Here is a 17,151-nt window from a genome sequence, read left to right on the forward strand (position 1 = left end):
AGCATTCCAAAACCCGGATCAGCAATCACAGCCCACCACCTGTTTCTTCAAACAGAGCTTCATTGGAACACGGACCTGCCACTTGTTTCTGAACTGTGTGCTTCTGCGCTGTATGTACAGCAGGGCGCTGAGCAGAAGCGACAGATACCATGGGACCCACAGAGTCGTAAGCGTTTACTGCCTGGCCCTTTACAGAGCGTCGGCTGACCTCTGGCAGACGACACATGAATGAGCAGGCGGCACTCTGCTGATGCTAAGGGCCTGGCTGAACTGCCCCGTCCTGCCTCCAGGGGCTCCTGCTGCCACCAAAGCTGGCGGTAAGACCTGAGGTTTTTTAAAGGGCAGTAGTTTCATTTTGTGCCTTTAAAATGATGACAAAGGCACCAGCTGGTTCTCTGCTGCCTCTCCTGGCTGTGCTAGACCAGCGCTCTGCCAGCCACCACCGTTTGTCACAGGCGGGCACAGGTGCAGCCATCCACACAATCCCCAGGGCTCGTGGCTGGGGGGCCAGGCAGCCTGCGGGGGCAGTGCCGGCTCAGCGCTGCTTGTGAGAACACAGGCCAGATCGCCCCTGCCTAAGCCCAAAGCGGGTCGGGCCCCACGCCCCACCCCCAGGCTGCCCCGCTGACCCGACAGCCGGCTACCCAACAAGCCAGGGAACTTGCTGAAAAAAGGACAAAATGTCTCACAGACTCAGTTAACTGTTTTAAAAAATTAAGGGAAAATGACGGAGTCTGGAGTCCTGGGGCCCCCAAGGGAAGGCCGGGAAGGGGACTGGTCATCTGTCATCAACCTACAGAGCCCTGGCCAGAGCTGGGGACCCAGGCGGGTCACACCCAGGAGCCCTGGCGATGGCTCGCCACCAGCACATACCTTCGTCTCCTGGTTGTTCTTGTTCTCGATGCCATAGATCTCCTGCAGCAGGTAGCTGACCCGGTCCACCTGGAGAGCAGAGGCCACCTGGGCATTTGCCAGCCCAGCCCAAGGGCTCCTCTAAACCCACCTGGGCGGACAGCAGCCCCAGGGGCCACCTCGGAGGCAGGCAGTGTTGGGAATTCTGTCCAGCCCCACCCAGGGAGTGGGCCAGTGCCAGGAGAGAGGCGGGGAGAACCTGTGACCTGCCGGCCCACATGGGAGCACAGGCAGCGGGGCGGGGGCCCAGCGGGGCAGGGGCCCAGCGGGGCAGCCCCCAGGCGCATGGAGCCAAGGTCTGCACAGGCCGGGGAGGGCCACCTCGTTCTCACCTCACTGTCCTCAACCCAAGAGAAAAACCACTCTGGACCCCAAGGGGGGTCCACCAATCAGACCTCAAGTTGACCGTGTTTGGAAGTAGTCTGAGAGCTGCTTTGCTTCTCACAGTTCCATGGACCACAAACACCCGTCCTGAGAGCCACAATCCTGCCGGCTCCGGAGACAATCTCTCGCCCTCTGCGGGCATCCCGCCCTGCTGCCACCCCCTCTGAAGCGAACCAACCAACACCGATCTTGGGTGTGCCTTACACACCCAAGCAGCTACACACAAGCGTGACCTGACTATGGCTTTGGAAACAGCCCCCACCGGGGCTACTCTTGAATCAGTCCCGACACTGAGATCTAAGGGCACAGCTCAGAGAGCCCCGTCCACCAACTCCCCACAGTGTACGCCGAAGTGGGCGCTGTGAGGGGTACTTCTTCCTGGTGTATGACCATGGAACACTGGCCCCGAAGAAAAGGTGTACTGGGCTACGGCTCCCATTTCCAGGATATTCCATCCTTCCTCTCAAGTGTCGGTTAAGTCAGTCCAGGTCTTTGTCCAATACTGAGGTATTTTCAGCCATTTGTGAGGAGGAGGAAGGGAGGCTGCAAACTGTTTCCTGTGTCTGTCCTTCTGTCCATTCAGTCATCCGGCAAACATATGCTGGATGCTCACTACGTTCCAGGCAGCATGGCCAACTGGACCGACACAGGGCCACCACCAAGGCTGGCACACGGCGCGTGTGCAGGACGTGCACAGTGCCCGAGGGACCCAGTCGGACCCCAACTTCCTGGAGCCCAGAGCCCGTGTGACGGCGCACAAGTCGATGGGCCGCCACCAGCTACCTCCACAGCAGCCACAGTGGTCGGGGAAAATAATGCATGGAGACTACTGGATCATGTGCACGTGTGCGCACGCGTGTGAGAATGTGTGTGTGTGCATGTCTTTAAATCAAAAGGGGTCCTGATGTTCCCTGGCAGACTTACGATTTGCTTCTGCTTTAAAGGCTTCACAGAGAAGCTGCCATCGACGTGCTGCAGGGGAGAAAGACCTGGAGGTCAGCTTGGCCAAGTGGGCACCACCTGGCGCTCCCGCCTGGCACTGCCGCCTGGCACTGCCGCTTGGCTGGCCAAGGGCCTCCGCGTGGTCGTCCACACCCATGGCTGAGAAAGGGGGAGACCACATGGAGACGGAAGCGCCAGGCCGGGGCCAGCATTTCTCGACTTGTGGCCTCTGACCTGGCCTCAAACCTACCTGGGGAACCTCTAGAAAGCGTGCCTCCTGGGTCTGCCCTGACCTACAAAAACCAACTGCCTGGGTGGTCCTCATGCGCAGGTAAGTTTGCGACCGGCAGCCAAGCTCTGATGACGGGCAAGAGCCCCCCCAAAGCAGCAGCCCTGGACAGCAGGGGCAGGGCCGGTATGCCCCTCTGCATCCTAGAGGAGAGCTGGTCTGTGAGCGGAGCCTCCACAGGGCCATCACGGCTGGCGCTGGAGTCCTGAAGGGCTGGCCTGCCAAGGACCTTGCCCCTCACTTCACATCCTCGGAAAAGCCTCCTCCTGGATGCGCCATCTCCCCTGGAGCCTCGTATGACGGGAGAAGCTTTTGCCCACCCTTGGCCTCCGGCACTGAGCCCACCCGGCCAAGCCCTGGCCCCCAAGTCCACACCATCCTTCTGCCCACAGCTGCTGGGTTGGGGCATGGTGAGGGACAGGGTAGCGCTTACCTTTTCGAAGGCGGCCAAGAGCACGTGGGCATGGCCTGTCACTTCCACCACTGCCCGGAGGGAGAGAGAGGACAGTGCAGTCAGAGCCCCTCCTCGCCCCCTGCCCTGGGCTTCCCCCTCCCTCCTCTCAGCTATGGACAGAGTCCAGAACCTGCGATGGCCCGTGCTCGGCCCGGGGCCCCACAGCTGTCACACCTGACCGCCCGAGGCCGGCTCTGCCCACTGACTCACTCTGCACTTGGAGGGACACCGAGCAGCGTGGAGGAGCCAGGACTCGGCCAATGGGCCGGGGACAAGCTCAGCCCCAGGGGTCCACACACCCTAGGCCAGGGGGCCCGCAGCCCGTTGCAGAGGACAAAGCCAGCAAGACTGGCAGGAGGGAGGCCCGGTGGAGGATCGGTGCAGCCTGAGAAGCGAGGGTGGCAGCCTGCACGGCCCACTCAGCCACCTCCCTCCCTCCTGGGGGCTGGACACCACAGTCAGAGCTGCTGTCACCTGCCACTGGGGAGACGGCCAGGCGGGCGCGGGGCCTGAGTACACAGGGAGCCCAGGCAGTGTTGAGGGGCCCGGGAGCAGCGCTTTACAGAGAGGCAGCGGGAGGCGTGCAGTGTGCACCCCGAGGCCCTGAGCCAGCTCAGTGGGCTGAGCCGAGGCCTTCCCGGCTTCTGGAACACCCCTCCCTTCCACCTGTGGTGGCAGCGGCCTCTTCCAGCAGGGCACACACGCCTGAGGGGGGCTGGGGAGGACAGGCCGCTCACCGTCTCCTTCGTCCACCACGGCATGGATGACCACTGGAAACACGCCCCGGTCCAGGTCAAAGTTCAACTGAGGAAAAAAGGAGGTGAGGGCAGTGAGACAGGCTGGAGAAGGAGCGCGAAGCAGGCGGGGGGGGCCCCCTCCCCCACACGTCCGTTCAGGCACAGTCTCCACACTGCTCTCCAGGGGCGGCCAAGGGGCAGGTCTCCAAGCCCACAGGAGAGGGGCGGCCAGCCGAGGACACGCACGGGGGGACTGCCTGGAAGAGGGTCCCGGGCTGTGCATGGAAGGACTGGGAGGGGCCCGGGAGCTGGGACAGGGTCAGCCTCGGGAATGCCAGCTTCAAGTCCGGCCCATGACCCGAGCCTCAGCTTCCCCACCTACAGAACAGGGATAAAACCTGTGCCTAAGGCACCGGCTCCGAGCACAGTACTGGGAGAGCACGAGCGCCAGCCACTCAAAGCTCTGCCTGTTCAGACAGCAGGGGCCCAGGAGGGCCTCACAGAAAGACACAGCACACAAACTCCTAGGATCACTGGACTTTGTGGGAACGTGTGTGCACCAGCTGTAGTAGGAGGTGGGGGGCATGTCCAGGCCCCCCACGGCCCCAGCATGGGAGGCTGTGCCAAGGAAACCTGGGTTTGCAGGAGGGATGGGGCCCCTTTCCACACTCCAGTCTGGGGTGACCCACAGGGCCAGGGAAGTGGCCACCCAAGACAGGAGTTACATATCGTCTAAAGCTACCAGCAGGCGGGGGCCCCTCCACGGGCCTGAACTGCCCTTCCAGCCCCGAGTCATGGCACAGGGAGAGATCTTGCCAATGACCGTCCCCAAGTGACCTCCGCTGCTGCCCCCAACACCCCTGGTACTTCCATTCTCAAGCCTCTGCTCTTACGAAACCCGACCACCTGGGCCTCCTGTCCTGCCCGTCCAGACCCACCGAGAAGGTGCAAACGGCAGCTGCCAGCCAGCCCACACGCCCTCTCCAGGCAGCAGTGCCACAGTTTCCCCTGAGGACATTTGGGGCTCACCTCCTCCTGCCCTGGGTCTACAAGGTCTGGCCAAAGGACGGTGTGTGCCCGCTCCAAGCGGAGGCCCTAGAGGGCTGGCGCTGGGCCCAGCACGTGCACCCTGCTGGCACTCTGGGGCCGGGCCAGGAGCGCCAGCCCCAAGCGGGACTGGCTCACAGGGAGAGACGCCGTCCGGACGGCAGGCCCTGCGGAAACCGTGAGCCATCGTAGTCTTTCAGAATCTATGCCAATAAATTCCTGACTTTCTTTTCTTAAACCAGACCAAGGTGTGTTTCTGCCACTTGCAACCAAAAGTCCTGACACAGATGCTACAAGAAGGCCCTGCTGCCGGTGCCTCGTGGGTACCTCCTGCTGGTGGCCCGCTCAGGGCCGCGTGCTGGCAACAGAGCAGGACAGCTCCGAGTGCGGCACTCATTCAAGTGGCGCCGCTGGGCCAGGCGACACAGATGCAGCCACTCCCAGGCTGCCTGGCCACAAATGGCCTCCACCACGGGCCGCCCTCGCCCCTCAGCTCTGTACCCCAACCAGCACAGCACACAGGAGGGCAAGGCCCCCAGAGGCCCACGGGGCGGACCCAGGACGATCTGCCCAAAACTCCCGCTCCCCAGTCCACAGCAGAATGGAGCGCACTGAGGGGACAGGGGCTTCCGCCCACTGGAGTCTGAGGGAGACGTTTATTTTCAGTGCAGGAAGAGAGGCTTAGGGAAGAGGAGCCGCCCAGGCCAGGAGCAAAGAGCAGCTGCCGCCAGCGTGAGTCACACCAGGCTCCTCCCCGCACGGCTCCGCTGGGGGCCTGGCACCACCGGGTCTCCCCTACAGAGGACCCGCCACACGAGTCCTTGCAGGCCCCGGGTCGCCGGGATGGACAGATGGACACTGGGAAATGGGGAGAGCGGTGGAAGATTGGACTTGGCCCTGAATGCGGGAGGGGCCGGTGGAGACCACCAGCAGAGAAGCTGCTCTGGCCACGGATACTGACCCGGAACGACGTCCACCGATACAATTCAGTACAAAAGCAGAACTATGCACGTGGGGGACAAGGCGTCTTTGGAAAATCTCTGTATCTTCCTCTTAATTCTGTGAACCTAAAGCTACTCCAAAAAAAATGAAGTCTTTAAAAAATCGATTTAAAGAGCAAACTGCAGCTGAAAGAAAAATGAAAACATACATCCACACAAAAGTGTGCTCAAATGTTCCCAGCAGCCTTATTCATTACAGCCAAAAGGTGGGAGCAAACCCAACACCCGACCGACCGATGGGCTGGCCGCCAGCTGCGGTCCGGCCGGGACGGAGCACCGACGGCCGGGCAGAGGAATGAGGCGCCGAGGTGCGCTACTCCGTGCATGAGCCTGGGAGACACGCGCCCAGTGAAAGGAGCCACCCCCAACGGGCCCCATGGCGTGGACGCTGCCTATGGGAAACGTCCGGGACAGGCGAATCCAAAGAGACAGGAAGCAGATGAGTGGGGGCGGGGGGGGCGGGGGCGGGAGTGCTGCCGTGGACAGAGCTCTTTCAGGGGTGATGGGAATGTTCTGGAATTAGATGGTGGTGACAGCTGCACAACTGCAAACACAGTAAACACCAAGTTGTACATTTTAAAAGGCTGAATTGTATAGTATGTGAATTAGGTCTCAAAAAGCTGTTTTTAGAGAATACGCTACAGAATAATATTTGTACAGCATGACTGCATTTTTATAAAACACAAATGCACACAGAAAAAAGTCTGATCTACATGTCCTGAAGGGCCAGAAGTTGTCATCTCTGGAGAAGACTCAACTGGGGAGCATTTTACTTTACAAACTGTGTATAATTTGCACTTTTTACAATAAGCATGCTCAATTGTCGTAACCTTTAAACAGACAAATCTGGGGAATATGGCTAAAAGGGAGGCTGGCCAAGCCTCTGGGGCATAATGCTTGCAGCTGAGGGGCCACCCGGCTGAGTCTGGACACGTTTGGTTACAACTGCAATGAGGGGTGCTCCTGGCACCTAGGGGGTGTCAGCCAGGGCTGCTGCCTGACTGCACAGCGCACAGGACGGCCCCACCAGCAAGACCAAGAAACCCTGATTTAAGGAGAAATCTGGGTATGCTGCCAGAGCGTCTGTCATGTCTCTATCGCCTGCCCACCCTCCCCTCAAAGCCTTCAGCAGGCAGTGACACGGCACTAGGATATGATAACACCAGTTCATTCTCCACACAGCTTAACTTTTAGAAGCTTCTATTCATGGCAAAGCTTAGCAGCTTCCCAGCTACAGTCATGACTGATAAAGTTCCACTTAAAAATACATTTAGGAGAGGGGCAACGGTGACTGCTTAGTGGGTGCTAAGCTTCCTTTTGGGGAGATGGAATGTTCTGGGGCTGCAGAGTGGGGCACAGCCCCACCAGCACTAATGTTACTTGTGGCAACTTTCATGTTATGTGTGTTTTATTGCAATAAAAATACACTTGAGAAAAACTGAGTTGATTTCAAGAACATTTAGCTGAGGTGATAATGAGAGGCAGCAAAGACGAGGACAGGGCCCTGGGATAACCTAACACTAGGCAGGCGTGGAGAGGCCACTCCAACCTGCTGCCCACCATGCCTGCCTGGCCTTCCCTGCCCACCCCTGCAGCCACCACACACTGACAAGTCCGGGGTGCGGGCTCCCTGATGCTCTGAGGGAGGGAAGGGGGGCCGTTACCTGGCACTTGAAACTGGCGTACAAGCCAGGTGCCCACCCAGGAAAAGTGACCTCACTGGGAGTCAAGAACCCAAACTGCTGGCCTGACTCAGCCTATCCGCAAACACACCACATCCGTTTTGGGGCCAAATGCCAAGGGCCAGGACTGGACAGCGGTCACTAAAATGAGGTTCAGCCTCAGGCCAGCCTGCCCCACGGGCCACCCCGGGGTGGGAGCACTGCCTTGTCTACCTTCCCACTCCCTTTCCTTTGGGAAGCCGCCCTTCCCCCAGCCTGCAGAGGGTAGGCAGGACCAGATGCGCGTACTGGGCACCCACACTGGGAGTGTGCACATACAGGGATGGAACCACCCAGGGGCCAGCCGTCCCGCGATTCCTCTGGCTTCCCAGGCCCCATTCGTCCTTCAGGAAGCTACCTTTCTCCTGTAAGGGGTGCAGACGTGGCCATGAGCCCCTGACTAGCAGGCACACATGGCCAAGGGCAAGCACCAGGGCATGGCCCTAACCTTATGACCTACCACGTGATCCAGAACCTTCCTGACCATTCCTACACCAACCACACCATGCCCTGCTGCCTCCACTCCTTCCCCCGTATGTGTTCTAGTAACACAATACACCACTACCTGCTGTTAAAAAAACTGGGAATTCAGCCGAGTGAAAGCAGCCACACAAAGCTATGTACTGTAGGATTCCATTTACATAAACGTCCAGAAAAGCCACATTCACAGAGACTGAGAGCAGACAGGGGGCTGGCAGGGGCTGGGAGCTAGGAGAAGGGATTGACTATAAACGGGCAGGAGGGGTCCTACGAGGAGGATGGAAGTGTTCCAAGCTGAATTGTGGTGGTGGCTGCACAATTCATAAGATTACTAGAAATCACTGATTTGTACACTAAGATAGGAGTTTTGTGGTATGTAAATTATACCTGCATTTTTATAAAACACAAACGCACACAGAAAAAAGTCTGATCTACATGTCCTGAAGGGCCAGAAGTTGTCATCTCTGGAGAAGACTCAACTGGGGAGCATTTTACTTTACAAACTGTGTATTATTTCTACTTTTTACAATAAGCATGCTCAATTGTCGTAACCTTTAAACAGACAAATCTGGGGAATATGGCTAAAAGGGAACACAGTTAGAAAATAAGTTAGAAAATAAGACAAGATTATTCAGAGGTGTACAGTGTTGACACTCACCCTGAGCATGTATGTTGGGTGTGTGGGTGTTACATAACTCTTCTTTACACCAGGACCCTCTGCAGAAACAGCCACTGTCTTCAGCTAAGTGCTTGTCCCTTCTAGCTTTTCCTCGAGGTTTACACACACACACACACACACACACACGCCCCTGCACAAACATGCAGTTTCTTGTCACCACACACATGAAAATTACACCTATTTGTTTCCGCACCAGGAGGGGCCTTCCCCATCAGTATGACTAGGACACTCAGAGCTCTCCCATCTGCTGTAAGGCTGCGTGGCATCCCATAGCAGAAGCCAGCTACAGTGCCACACATCAGTGATCAACACCATCCTTCACATCACACGATTCCCATGAGGAACGCTCAGCGGACAGGACCTGGCCTGCAGCCCCACGGCCCCGACTGTGCCCGAAAGCCAGGATCCGGGGCCTCCACCTGCTGCTGCAGCCCCTCGCTTGTCCGGTGCAGCCAAAGCCGGGACCAAGCCCAGCTCCACAGCCCAGCTGAGCACACAGACCCTGGCCAGCAGCCGCTCTTGATGCTTATCAACCATGCGAGGAAGCTGAGCGAATCCCGCCAAAGGGGACGGAGCTCGGGGAGAGGGCCGCCAGAGGTTACCTCCTCGTCCTTCCACTCGGAGAAGTCGATCTTGAAGGAGGGCAGGGAGAACTGCCGGCTCAGCCCTCTCTTGTAGCGGACCGTCTCGGACTGCAGGGACGGGCTCTTGGGGCTGTACCTGCAACGACAGCCCGGAGGGGGGCCGGTGAGGCGGCTGCTGGCCGACCGCAGCGCCCGTCCCGGCCCCACCGGCCCAGGGCCGCTGACGCCGGGCCCCAGCCAGCGGCTGTCTGCAGACTGAGTAGAGCTTGACCCGCAGGCCCGCTCGGGCAGGGCAGGCAGCTGGCCTCCGCCCTTGAGGGCCCTGCCCTCCCACTGCTTCTGGCCTCCTGCTGGCCTCCCGCTGGGCCCAGGCCACGCCTAGCGATGTGCCCTCCAGAGCCCACACTGCCCAGGAACTCTGCTTCCATTCCAGAGTTAGCCATGCCTTTCCCTTTGGTTTTCACAGCTTCACTCTTTGAATGAACATGGTACAAAAATGCCCACAGTGCAAAGTACCCCCCCATGCTTGGTCCCAGCCCCCTGCCTCTCTGCCCGCCCCCACGGCCCTGTGTCACTCCAGGGGTACTGAGGCAGATTCACGCTGGTGGGCGCAGGTGTCTCCTCTTTAATATTCAAATAGCCGCACACCTCTGCTCTGCCCCTTGACTCCTGTGCAGTTAACATGCACACAGACAAGTCACTCTGAGTCAGCTCCACCCCACCACCTGACACCAGATGTCGCCACATCTTGCTACTCCGCACAATGCTTCCAGGACCCTGTCCTGCGCACCGTAGCCACATGTGCAAGCACATCCCCGAGGTAAGTTCCCAGAAGCAGAATGGCTGAGTCAAAGGGCACATACATTTTCAATTCCAACCAACTCTGGGGTCTCCCCACTCAGAAATCCAGTACATGACCCTCACCCACCTCCCTCGGCCCGTACCCCATACCCACCATCCCTGGGGCCTCTCTTAGTCTCACTCTAGCCCTGGCGCCTCTGACCAGAGAACAGCACTGGGAAGGGTACCCCTGTGTGCAGAGCGGAAGGCCCCTGTGCCCGGGAGGGCCCGGCCCCACTCCAGGCCTCGGTGCCAAGTGAGGCCAAGCTGGAACTCTGCTCCCATGCAGGCTGGGCTTTTCTCTGAGACCTCAGGCCTGCCCTCTCTCTGCCCTGTCAGGAAGTGGGGAGGGGTCAGGGAAGCAGCAGGAGGGTCACCTGGCCTGTAGCTCGAATGAAAACAATTCCCAGGCTGGCTGAGGCCAGGGCGCCTGGGCATCTCTGGTCCTGGAGCCACCCTGCTTCTCGGTCCCAGTGACCCCAGTTCTGATACCACTCAACTCCAGCAAACTGGGAGGGGAGGCAGGCTCTGCTGCCTCCTGCCAGGTCTCAGGGAGGGGGCAGCAGCATTTCTGTGCCCACCGGTCCCAGAGGAGAAGGTGGCTCCGGAAACACAGGCCCAGGGGTCTGGGCTGCAGGCAGTTTCACAACCAGCACGTGATCACATGGGGGCAACAGAGCCCTCCTCTCAATGCATCAGACCTGTATTACTAGCCCAAGGGTAACTGACAGAGACGCTGGGGGAGTGTATGGGGTGGGGAGCCGCCAGCTGGCCTGCCTGCCCCTCTCTGTGGCAGCCCCCCAGGAGCCCCTAACCCAAGGTGCCTCCACTGTGGCAGTCAAGCCAGAGGAGAACACAGACACGGAAGCTTTGCCCGGCTGTCAAGACACCGCAACACTGCCACCCATGTCCTCAGAGCAAGTGGACATGGCCGAGGACAAAGGTCAGGCCAGCCAGGCCAGATGGAAAGTGCCCCTGGAGGGGCCTCCACACCCAGACTAGTGAACACAGCCACAGGGGCGTGTCGGCACCACTACGGCCGGAGAGAAGGCACCAGCTGGCACTGAGCTCACCTTGGCGGGGGCATAGCCCCCATTCCTGGTGATGGTAAGAGCACATTTGTGAACTGCTGTGTCATTGAAAAGAAAGTCCCCAAGTGTTTGGGCCAACAGGGAGCCTCAAAGAGATGCTACAGAACAGGACCGTACTCCTCTCGAGTGCTGCCAGGGAGGGTGGCCGCCGGCCTCACGGCCCAGGCCAGAGCTGGAGGCAGGACGCTGGCTGGCCTCACGGCGGGGCGTGCTCCCTCCAAAGCCCTGCCCCCGGGTTTTCCCCAACAGCAGTGAACTCACACTGAGCACACCTCCCATGTGCGGAGCTGCAGGGCGTTCACACCAACTGCAAGGGAGAAGCGCCAGCCACCGCGCTCCCCAAGAGGAAAGGGAGGCACAAGCAGTCACAGGCTGTGAGCCGCCTGGCAGGGGCAGGGCAGGGGCAGGACTAGAGCCCAAGCTCTCCGCCTCAGCTCCACACCCAGACCCCGCCTGGCCGGGGTGGTTTTCCCCGGCAGCAGGAAGCAGGCGTGTTTCTCCCAGTCCCGTCGGGTCCTGGCCTGCAGCTGGAGGCGGCCCTGCCACGGGCGTGCTGAGGCTGCAGATTTCAAACTTTGGGGGCCAGTAGGGCCCTTATTCACATAAAACCTCTAGAAGCTCAGATCCATGACACAGATGGAAGCAGAGCTGCTGGGGATCCCCGCCGCCCTGGGCCACCGGGACTCACGCAGCTGTCCCGTTGAGGAACTCCTCCGCCGCCTGGCAGTAGATGGTGATGGCCACCCGGGCGTCGGCATCGAAGGTGAACTCCAGGCTGTAGAGGACGCGGGGCTTCTCGCTGTCCTCGGAGGGGCTATCGGCACCATCTTTGTACCTGTCGGTGGGGTGCAGGGACAGGCAGGTCAGGAGCCACGCCTGCAAGAGCAGCCCCACCCCCACCGTCCCCCAGGGGCCCCTAGAGCCAGCTCCTGGTCGAGTCCCACCCTCACAGAAATGGGGGGCCACCCCGCTTGGACAGAAGAGCCCACACCACAGGGCTCTTTCCCTTGCCTCCAGCCTAAAGAAACGCAGGTGGCCACACAAAGGTTACCTCACAAGCCGAAGGGAGTCTTTTCGGATGTTCACCAGGCTCCTCAGTGTCTTCACAGGCTCATGGGGGGCAGGGGTGACGTAAGGGAACTAGGAGGCAAGACCCAGAGCAGGGCCAGGTGACCCCGGGGCATGGCAGGGGCAGCGAGAAGGGACAATGAGAGCCCAGCCCAGCCCGTGTTCCTGGGCCCCATGCAGACTGCTGGGCAACACAGCTCGCATCCACGCCATGGGACCACAGGCGACACGGCTGGCTCACAGGACAGTTGGGGCCAGAGCCACCCCGAAGGTGCTTGGCCACAGTCCCCCAACTCCAAGAAGGACCTTGGGCAAATGTTAATGTTATCTACAGTGGTGACAGCCACTGCACGTCACCTCTGGCCACTCTTCTATGGAACGTGGACGCTTTTTCCTTTTTAAAGGAAGTCATCCAAGGGGCCTGGGACCAGGTCCGGCCTAGACATGCCAGGGGCAGCAGCAGCCACGCTGTTCCCGGTGGCCCACCCTCAGCCACCTGGCCTCTCACGGGGGCAGTGCCAGAACGCCATACGCACACATCACGTGCACATGTCCAGCCAGCTCTTCCCAGTCCAGTGACATGACTTAGTACCCACCTGTCCTGGCAGCCAGGACTGGGCAGCCAAGGGCAGAGGCCTTGCCCCACTGCCCTCATGCCCGGCCCCACCTGGACCCACCTGGACCGGGCGATTGCCCAGGAAGTTCAGATCCATGTTCTCTCCAAAGAGGTAGCCTTCGGGATGGGGCGTGTCGAATTTCTCACCTCCCATGAAAAAGTGAGAGGCGAAGTAGTTCCCTGGTTAAAGAAGAAACACCGTTGCAGATTGTAAGGCTCAACGCAGCCCGGGGGGCACCTGACAGCAGAGAGGCACGTCCCCGAGGAAGGCGTCAGTGGAGGGGAGCCCTCAGCCACAGGCCCTCCCCTTCCGTCTGCTGTCCCCCGATGGCCCGCCCCGCCCCAACGCCCCCCCTCTCAGGACCTCTCCTGCCCGCTCAGTGATCAGCCAGTCTTCTGCCCCAACACCATTTCCTTTCGTGGCGGGTTGAGTTGTGTCCCCCACAAGGATGTGTCCAAGTCCCACCCCTGGTACCTGGGTGTGTGACCTTGGAAATAGGGTGTGGGGTCTGCGGATGTAATCAAGTTAAGAGTGGGTCAGCCTGGACTGGGAGGCCCTAAACCCAGCGCCAGCATCTCAAGAAGATAAAGGAGAGGGAGATTTGGGCCCAGAGATACAGAAGGCAGAAGGCAGTGCGACAACGGAGGCAGAGACCGGAGAGCCCAGGCTATGAGGCAAGGAAGGCCTGGGGCCTCCAGGAGCCGGGGAGGCAGGGAGGAACCACCCCAGGGACTCCGGGGGGAGCAACATCTTGATTTTGGACTCTGGCCTCCAGAACTGTGGGAATAAGTCGTTGCCTTATGTCAGCCGACCTGTGGTGCCTTTTTATGACCACAGGACACTCGGGCGCCCTCCCTGACCCACACCCAAGCCCTGAAGCTCTCTCTCCTCAGCACTGACCATGGTGTAGAGCCGTACGGATCTGAGTTATTATTTCATTTGTATTGAACACCCCCTCGAAGACTGAGGCTGTAACTGGTTCTTCATTATGACCCTGGCACACTCGGGCGCTAAATTCACGTTTCTCATAAAAACAAATGGACAAAAGGTCAGTTTCAAAGAATGCAGTTTACAGCCTTGCTGGGGAAATGCCCGGTGTTTCGCCTCTCCCAAGCCCGTTGGTCTGGCGCTCCCTTACTGTCCTCATTTCTCTCTGGCACAGAAGACCCAGAGAAAGACCCAGATGGCCACCAGCCCCTGTGAGTTTTGTGGACACCCAGACCATAAGTCTTTCAAGCAGGGCAGGCACATCTGGGCGCCTCTGCCTAAGTGGGGCCTCCCCAGGGAACTGAAGGCCCTTTGGGCTACAGCGCACGCCCTGTCTGGGTTTGTGTGCCCCTCGGAGAACAGCAGCCCAGTCACGATGGACACAGCCACAGCCTCCAGGGCCACAAGGCCCAGAACCAGAATCCAGGGACTTAGGGACTCACATAACCCAACCTACGTGTGGACCAGGAACCAGGCAGAGCCAACCGCAGTGAGAGGAAAAGAATACAGTGACTAGTTAGATAAATTTAACACCCCCGATTTTATGCAACACCATGTCACTTCCTGAGTCAGTCAGACCTGGACACGGACATGGAAAGATGGCCACACATGGAGTATTTGTTAATAAAAAGCCAAGCTGAAGACATTGCAAGATCCCATTTGAGAGGTAACTGCACACACTCTGACGTTGTTACACGAGCTGTGAGTAGAGCAGTCGGGAAGGAACCATCCAAGACCCGCTGGGGCTGGATGTGGCAGGAACAAAGCCCAGACATTCTGCCACACGTCAGGGCGTCTCCCTGAGCGTGCACCCGGTGGTGCCACTGCCAAGTCAACAGAAGGACTGAGATGTGCAGAAGCACGAGGCCCTTCCAAAACCCCCTGGGCTCTGCCCCCGGTCCTCCGCCACCGAAAGCGCATGAAGACTCCACACCCGCTCTTTCCCACAGCAGCCTCATGGGGCGGGGAACAAGGCGCCCCAGGCTGGGGCTCAGGGGGTCTCTGCATCTTGGCCTTCGGCCCACCCAACCTCAAGCCCAAATTACAGAGCAGGCAAGAAGGGCCTCAGCCAGGAGCTTTAGGGGAACCCAGCTCCGAGCCGCCTGGTCTGCCAAGACTGTGATTAGGCCACAACAAAGCAACAGGGCACAGCCACAGGGAAAGCCACACACGCAAGGCACCATGCGACGGGTCAGGTTGGCAGTGCACATAAGTGCAGGGGCAGGGAAGCCCGGAGACGGCTCTGACGGGCCGGTGAGGTCCCCACGTGTTGAGTGCCCTTGTCCCGGCCCTGCTCCTGCGGACCCCAGGTGGGATCTGAAGGCCACGTGGCCCTGCTCCGGAGGGAAGACCCAGGAGAGGAGAGAACCAGGCGTGGGAGTGGCTGTCCCGGCAGGAGAGAGGCCCTGGCCTGGGACCCCCTGCTCCCACCCCCTCCTGGGGGCCTCCAACGAAGGCACAACCATTACCTCCAAAAAGTGTCCACCCTGCTTGCTGCCCGACCTCCCCCAGGCCACTCCGCTGCCTTTCTCTCCACAACCCGATGCATCACACACGAGAGGCCCCACGTCTCCACACAGGTTCAAGGTCTCACGATCTCAGAGGCGTAAATGCCACGAACTAAACCTCTGGATTAAGAGGCAAATGGATCATTACTTTTTTGGCTTTAACTGTATTTTATGTTTTCTCCAATTAACTTTATTACCATTAAAACAAGAAAAATTACTTTTAAAAGATTAGAGACAAGGAACAAGGATGTGTGTTAAAACAGCGACTGTAATATCACAAAACTGGAACCATGGTCTGGAAAAACCACTGAACTGTACAAATTAAAAGGGTGACCTTTATGATATATGAATGATATCTCAATAAAGCTGTTATTAGGAATGGAAGGGATGTGAGCTGTCAGCTGGTAAATCAACAACACTTTTTCATATTAGATCTTTATGTGATTTTGTTTGTTTTTGGCAAATAACTTGGAATTAGATACCACTGCTATATCTAAACCCTGTTAATTCCCAACTACTTACTTATGTGAACAAGCCTTCTCAATTCAAAATGAAAAAGCACAACTAGAATTGATGCTGACCTTGTCTCATTCTAGTAAGAGAGTATATTCAACTGTGACTGACTACATGAATTAACTGAGGGAAAAAAGTAGCCCCTCCATTTAAGAAACATATTTTCTATGTACTTAGGTTTGATATTCACCAAACCTGTAATATTTGTGTTGTTTTCTTCAGTGGGGTATTCATAATGGCCACTCAAACCAGAAGAAAAATTCTCCCTTAGAGCTTTATGGTCATGTGAGATTTTTTCTTAAATTCTAATTTCAACCTATGTACACATTTTTGTTGCAAAAACATGCAATAGGGTGATAAAAGACTTCCAAGACTTCCAGAAAGTTGGAACCACCTCACATGTTCCCCAAGGACACAGACACACAGACTGGGGCCAGGCATGAGGTGGGACCCCAGTGAGGAGCCGGCAGGTGGGGCACATGCACAGCCGCACACCCAGGCACAGAGGAGTGTGAGACACCACGACGCCTCCTCGTGGCTCCGACGAGGGACGTCCACTCGTGGAGAAGAACCTGCTCAAGTGCGAGGGAAGCGCTGGGGTCCACGGCCGGGAGGGAGTGCGGGGGAGGTGCCCATGGGCATCGTGAAAAAGGTTCACGTGGACTCCGACAAACGGTGCCCACTCGGCACTCTGTACTTTCCTGTACATTTTTAAACACTCACATTTTTAAGAAAGGAACTTTAAAGAGGGATGTGTGCACTTCAGGGGACTAGACAGTGTGTGTACACATATGTGCATATGTCTCTGTGTGTGGCGTATGTGCACGCACAGGTGTGTGTCTGCAGTGTGCATACTTTAGGAACAAAAGGGAAGGCAGAGCCATAAAGAGGGCGGGAAAAGAGGAAGACAAGGTGAGGGGGAGACAAAAGGACAGGAAGATGAAAGAGAACAAATGCCCCGCACGGCCTACCATGCTGCTCCCTGCACCCCCAGTCAATGCCCCAGAGTGGGGCACATCTGCCCCACTTTCCATCAGGGGCAACAAGCTCAAAGGTCACCCACCTGACGATGGTGGAGATGGGCTCAAACCTGCGGACAGGGTGCCCACCATGGCCTGCACCCCACACTGGGTGCCTCCCCCTCCCACCACAGGGGAACAGGCGGGGGACAGCAGTGCTATCCGCAGAACACAAAGGGCGGCTGTCCACCCACGATGAGCCACACGCGAAGGCCTTCCCCCAGACTGCTCAAAAATCTTTCCACGGCCACACTCAGAAGGCCCACCAGGGGCCCAGA

General features: G+C 58.3%; 1 protein-coding gene across 12 annotated transcripts in view; it reads right to left on the bottom strand.

Annotated features, from left to right (window-relative positions):
- Window positions 1–17,151, bottom strand: part of MGRN1 (mahogunin ring finger 1) — a 39,353-nt gene that overhangs the window by 12,128 nt on the left and 10,074 nt on the right. For all 12 annotated transcript variants that reach the window (XR_005060347.2, XR_005060345.2, XM_037014734.2 and 9 more), the window contains exons 2-9: window positions 12,907–13,025; window positions 12,213–12,301; window positions 11,850–11,996; window positions 9,249–9,366; window positions 3,719–3,785; window positions 2,961–3,010; window positions 2,221–2,268; window positions 874–942 (exon numbers count right to left, since the gene is read on the bottom strand). Coding sequence is in view for 10 of the 12 variants with exons in the window: in XM_037014734.2 (XP_036870629.2) it covers window positions 874–942; window positions 2,221–2,268; window positions 2,961–3,010; window positions 3,719–3,785; window positions 9,249–9,366; window positions 11,850–11,996; window positions 12,213–12,301; window positions 12,907–13,025 (707 nt within the window). In the remaining 2 variants the exon portion in view is untranslated. The remainder of the gene's footprint in view (window positions 1–873; window positions 943–2,220; window positions 2,269–2,960; window positions 3,011–3,718; window positions 3,786–9,248; window positions 9,367–11,849; window positions 11,997–12,212; window positions 12,302–12,906; window positions 13,026–17,151) is intronic.

The sequence above is a fragment of the Manis javanica genome, chromosome 10 (assembly GCF_040802235.1).
Source record: "Manis javanica isolate MJ-LG chromosome 10, MJ_LKY, whole genome shotgun sequence".
Lineage (NCBI taxonomy): Eukaryota > Metazoa > Chordata > Mammalia > Pholidota > Manidae > Manis > Manis javanica.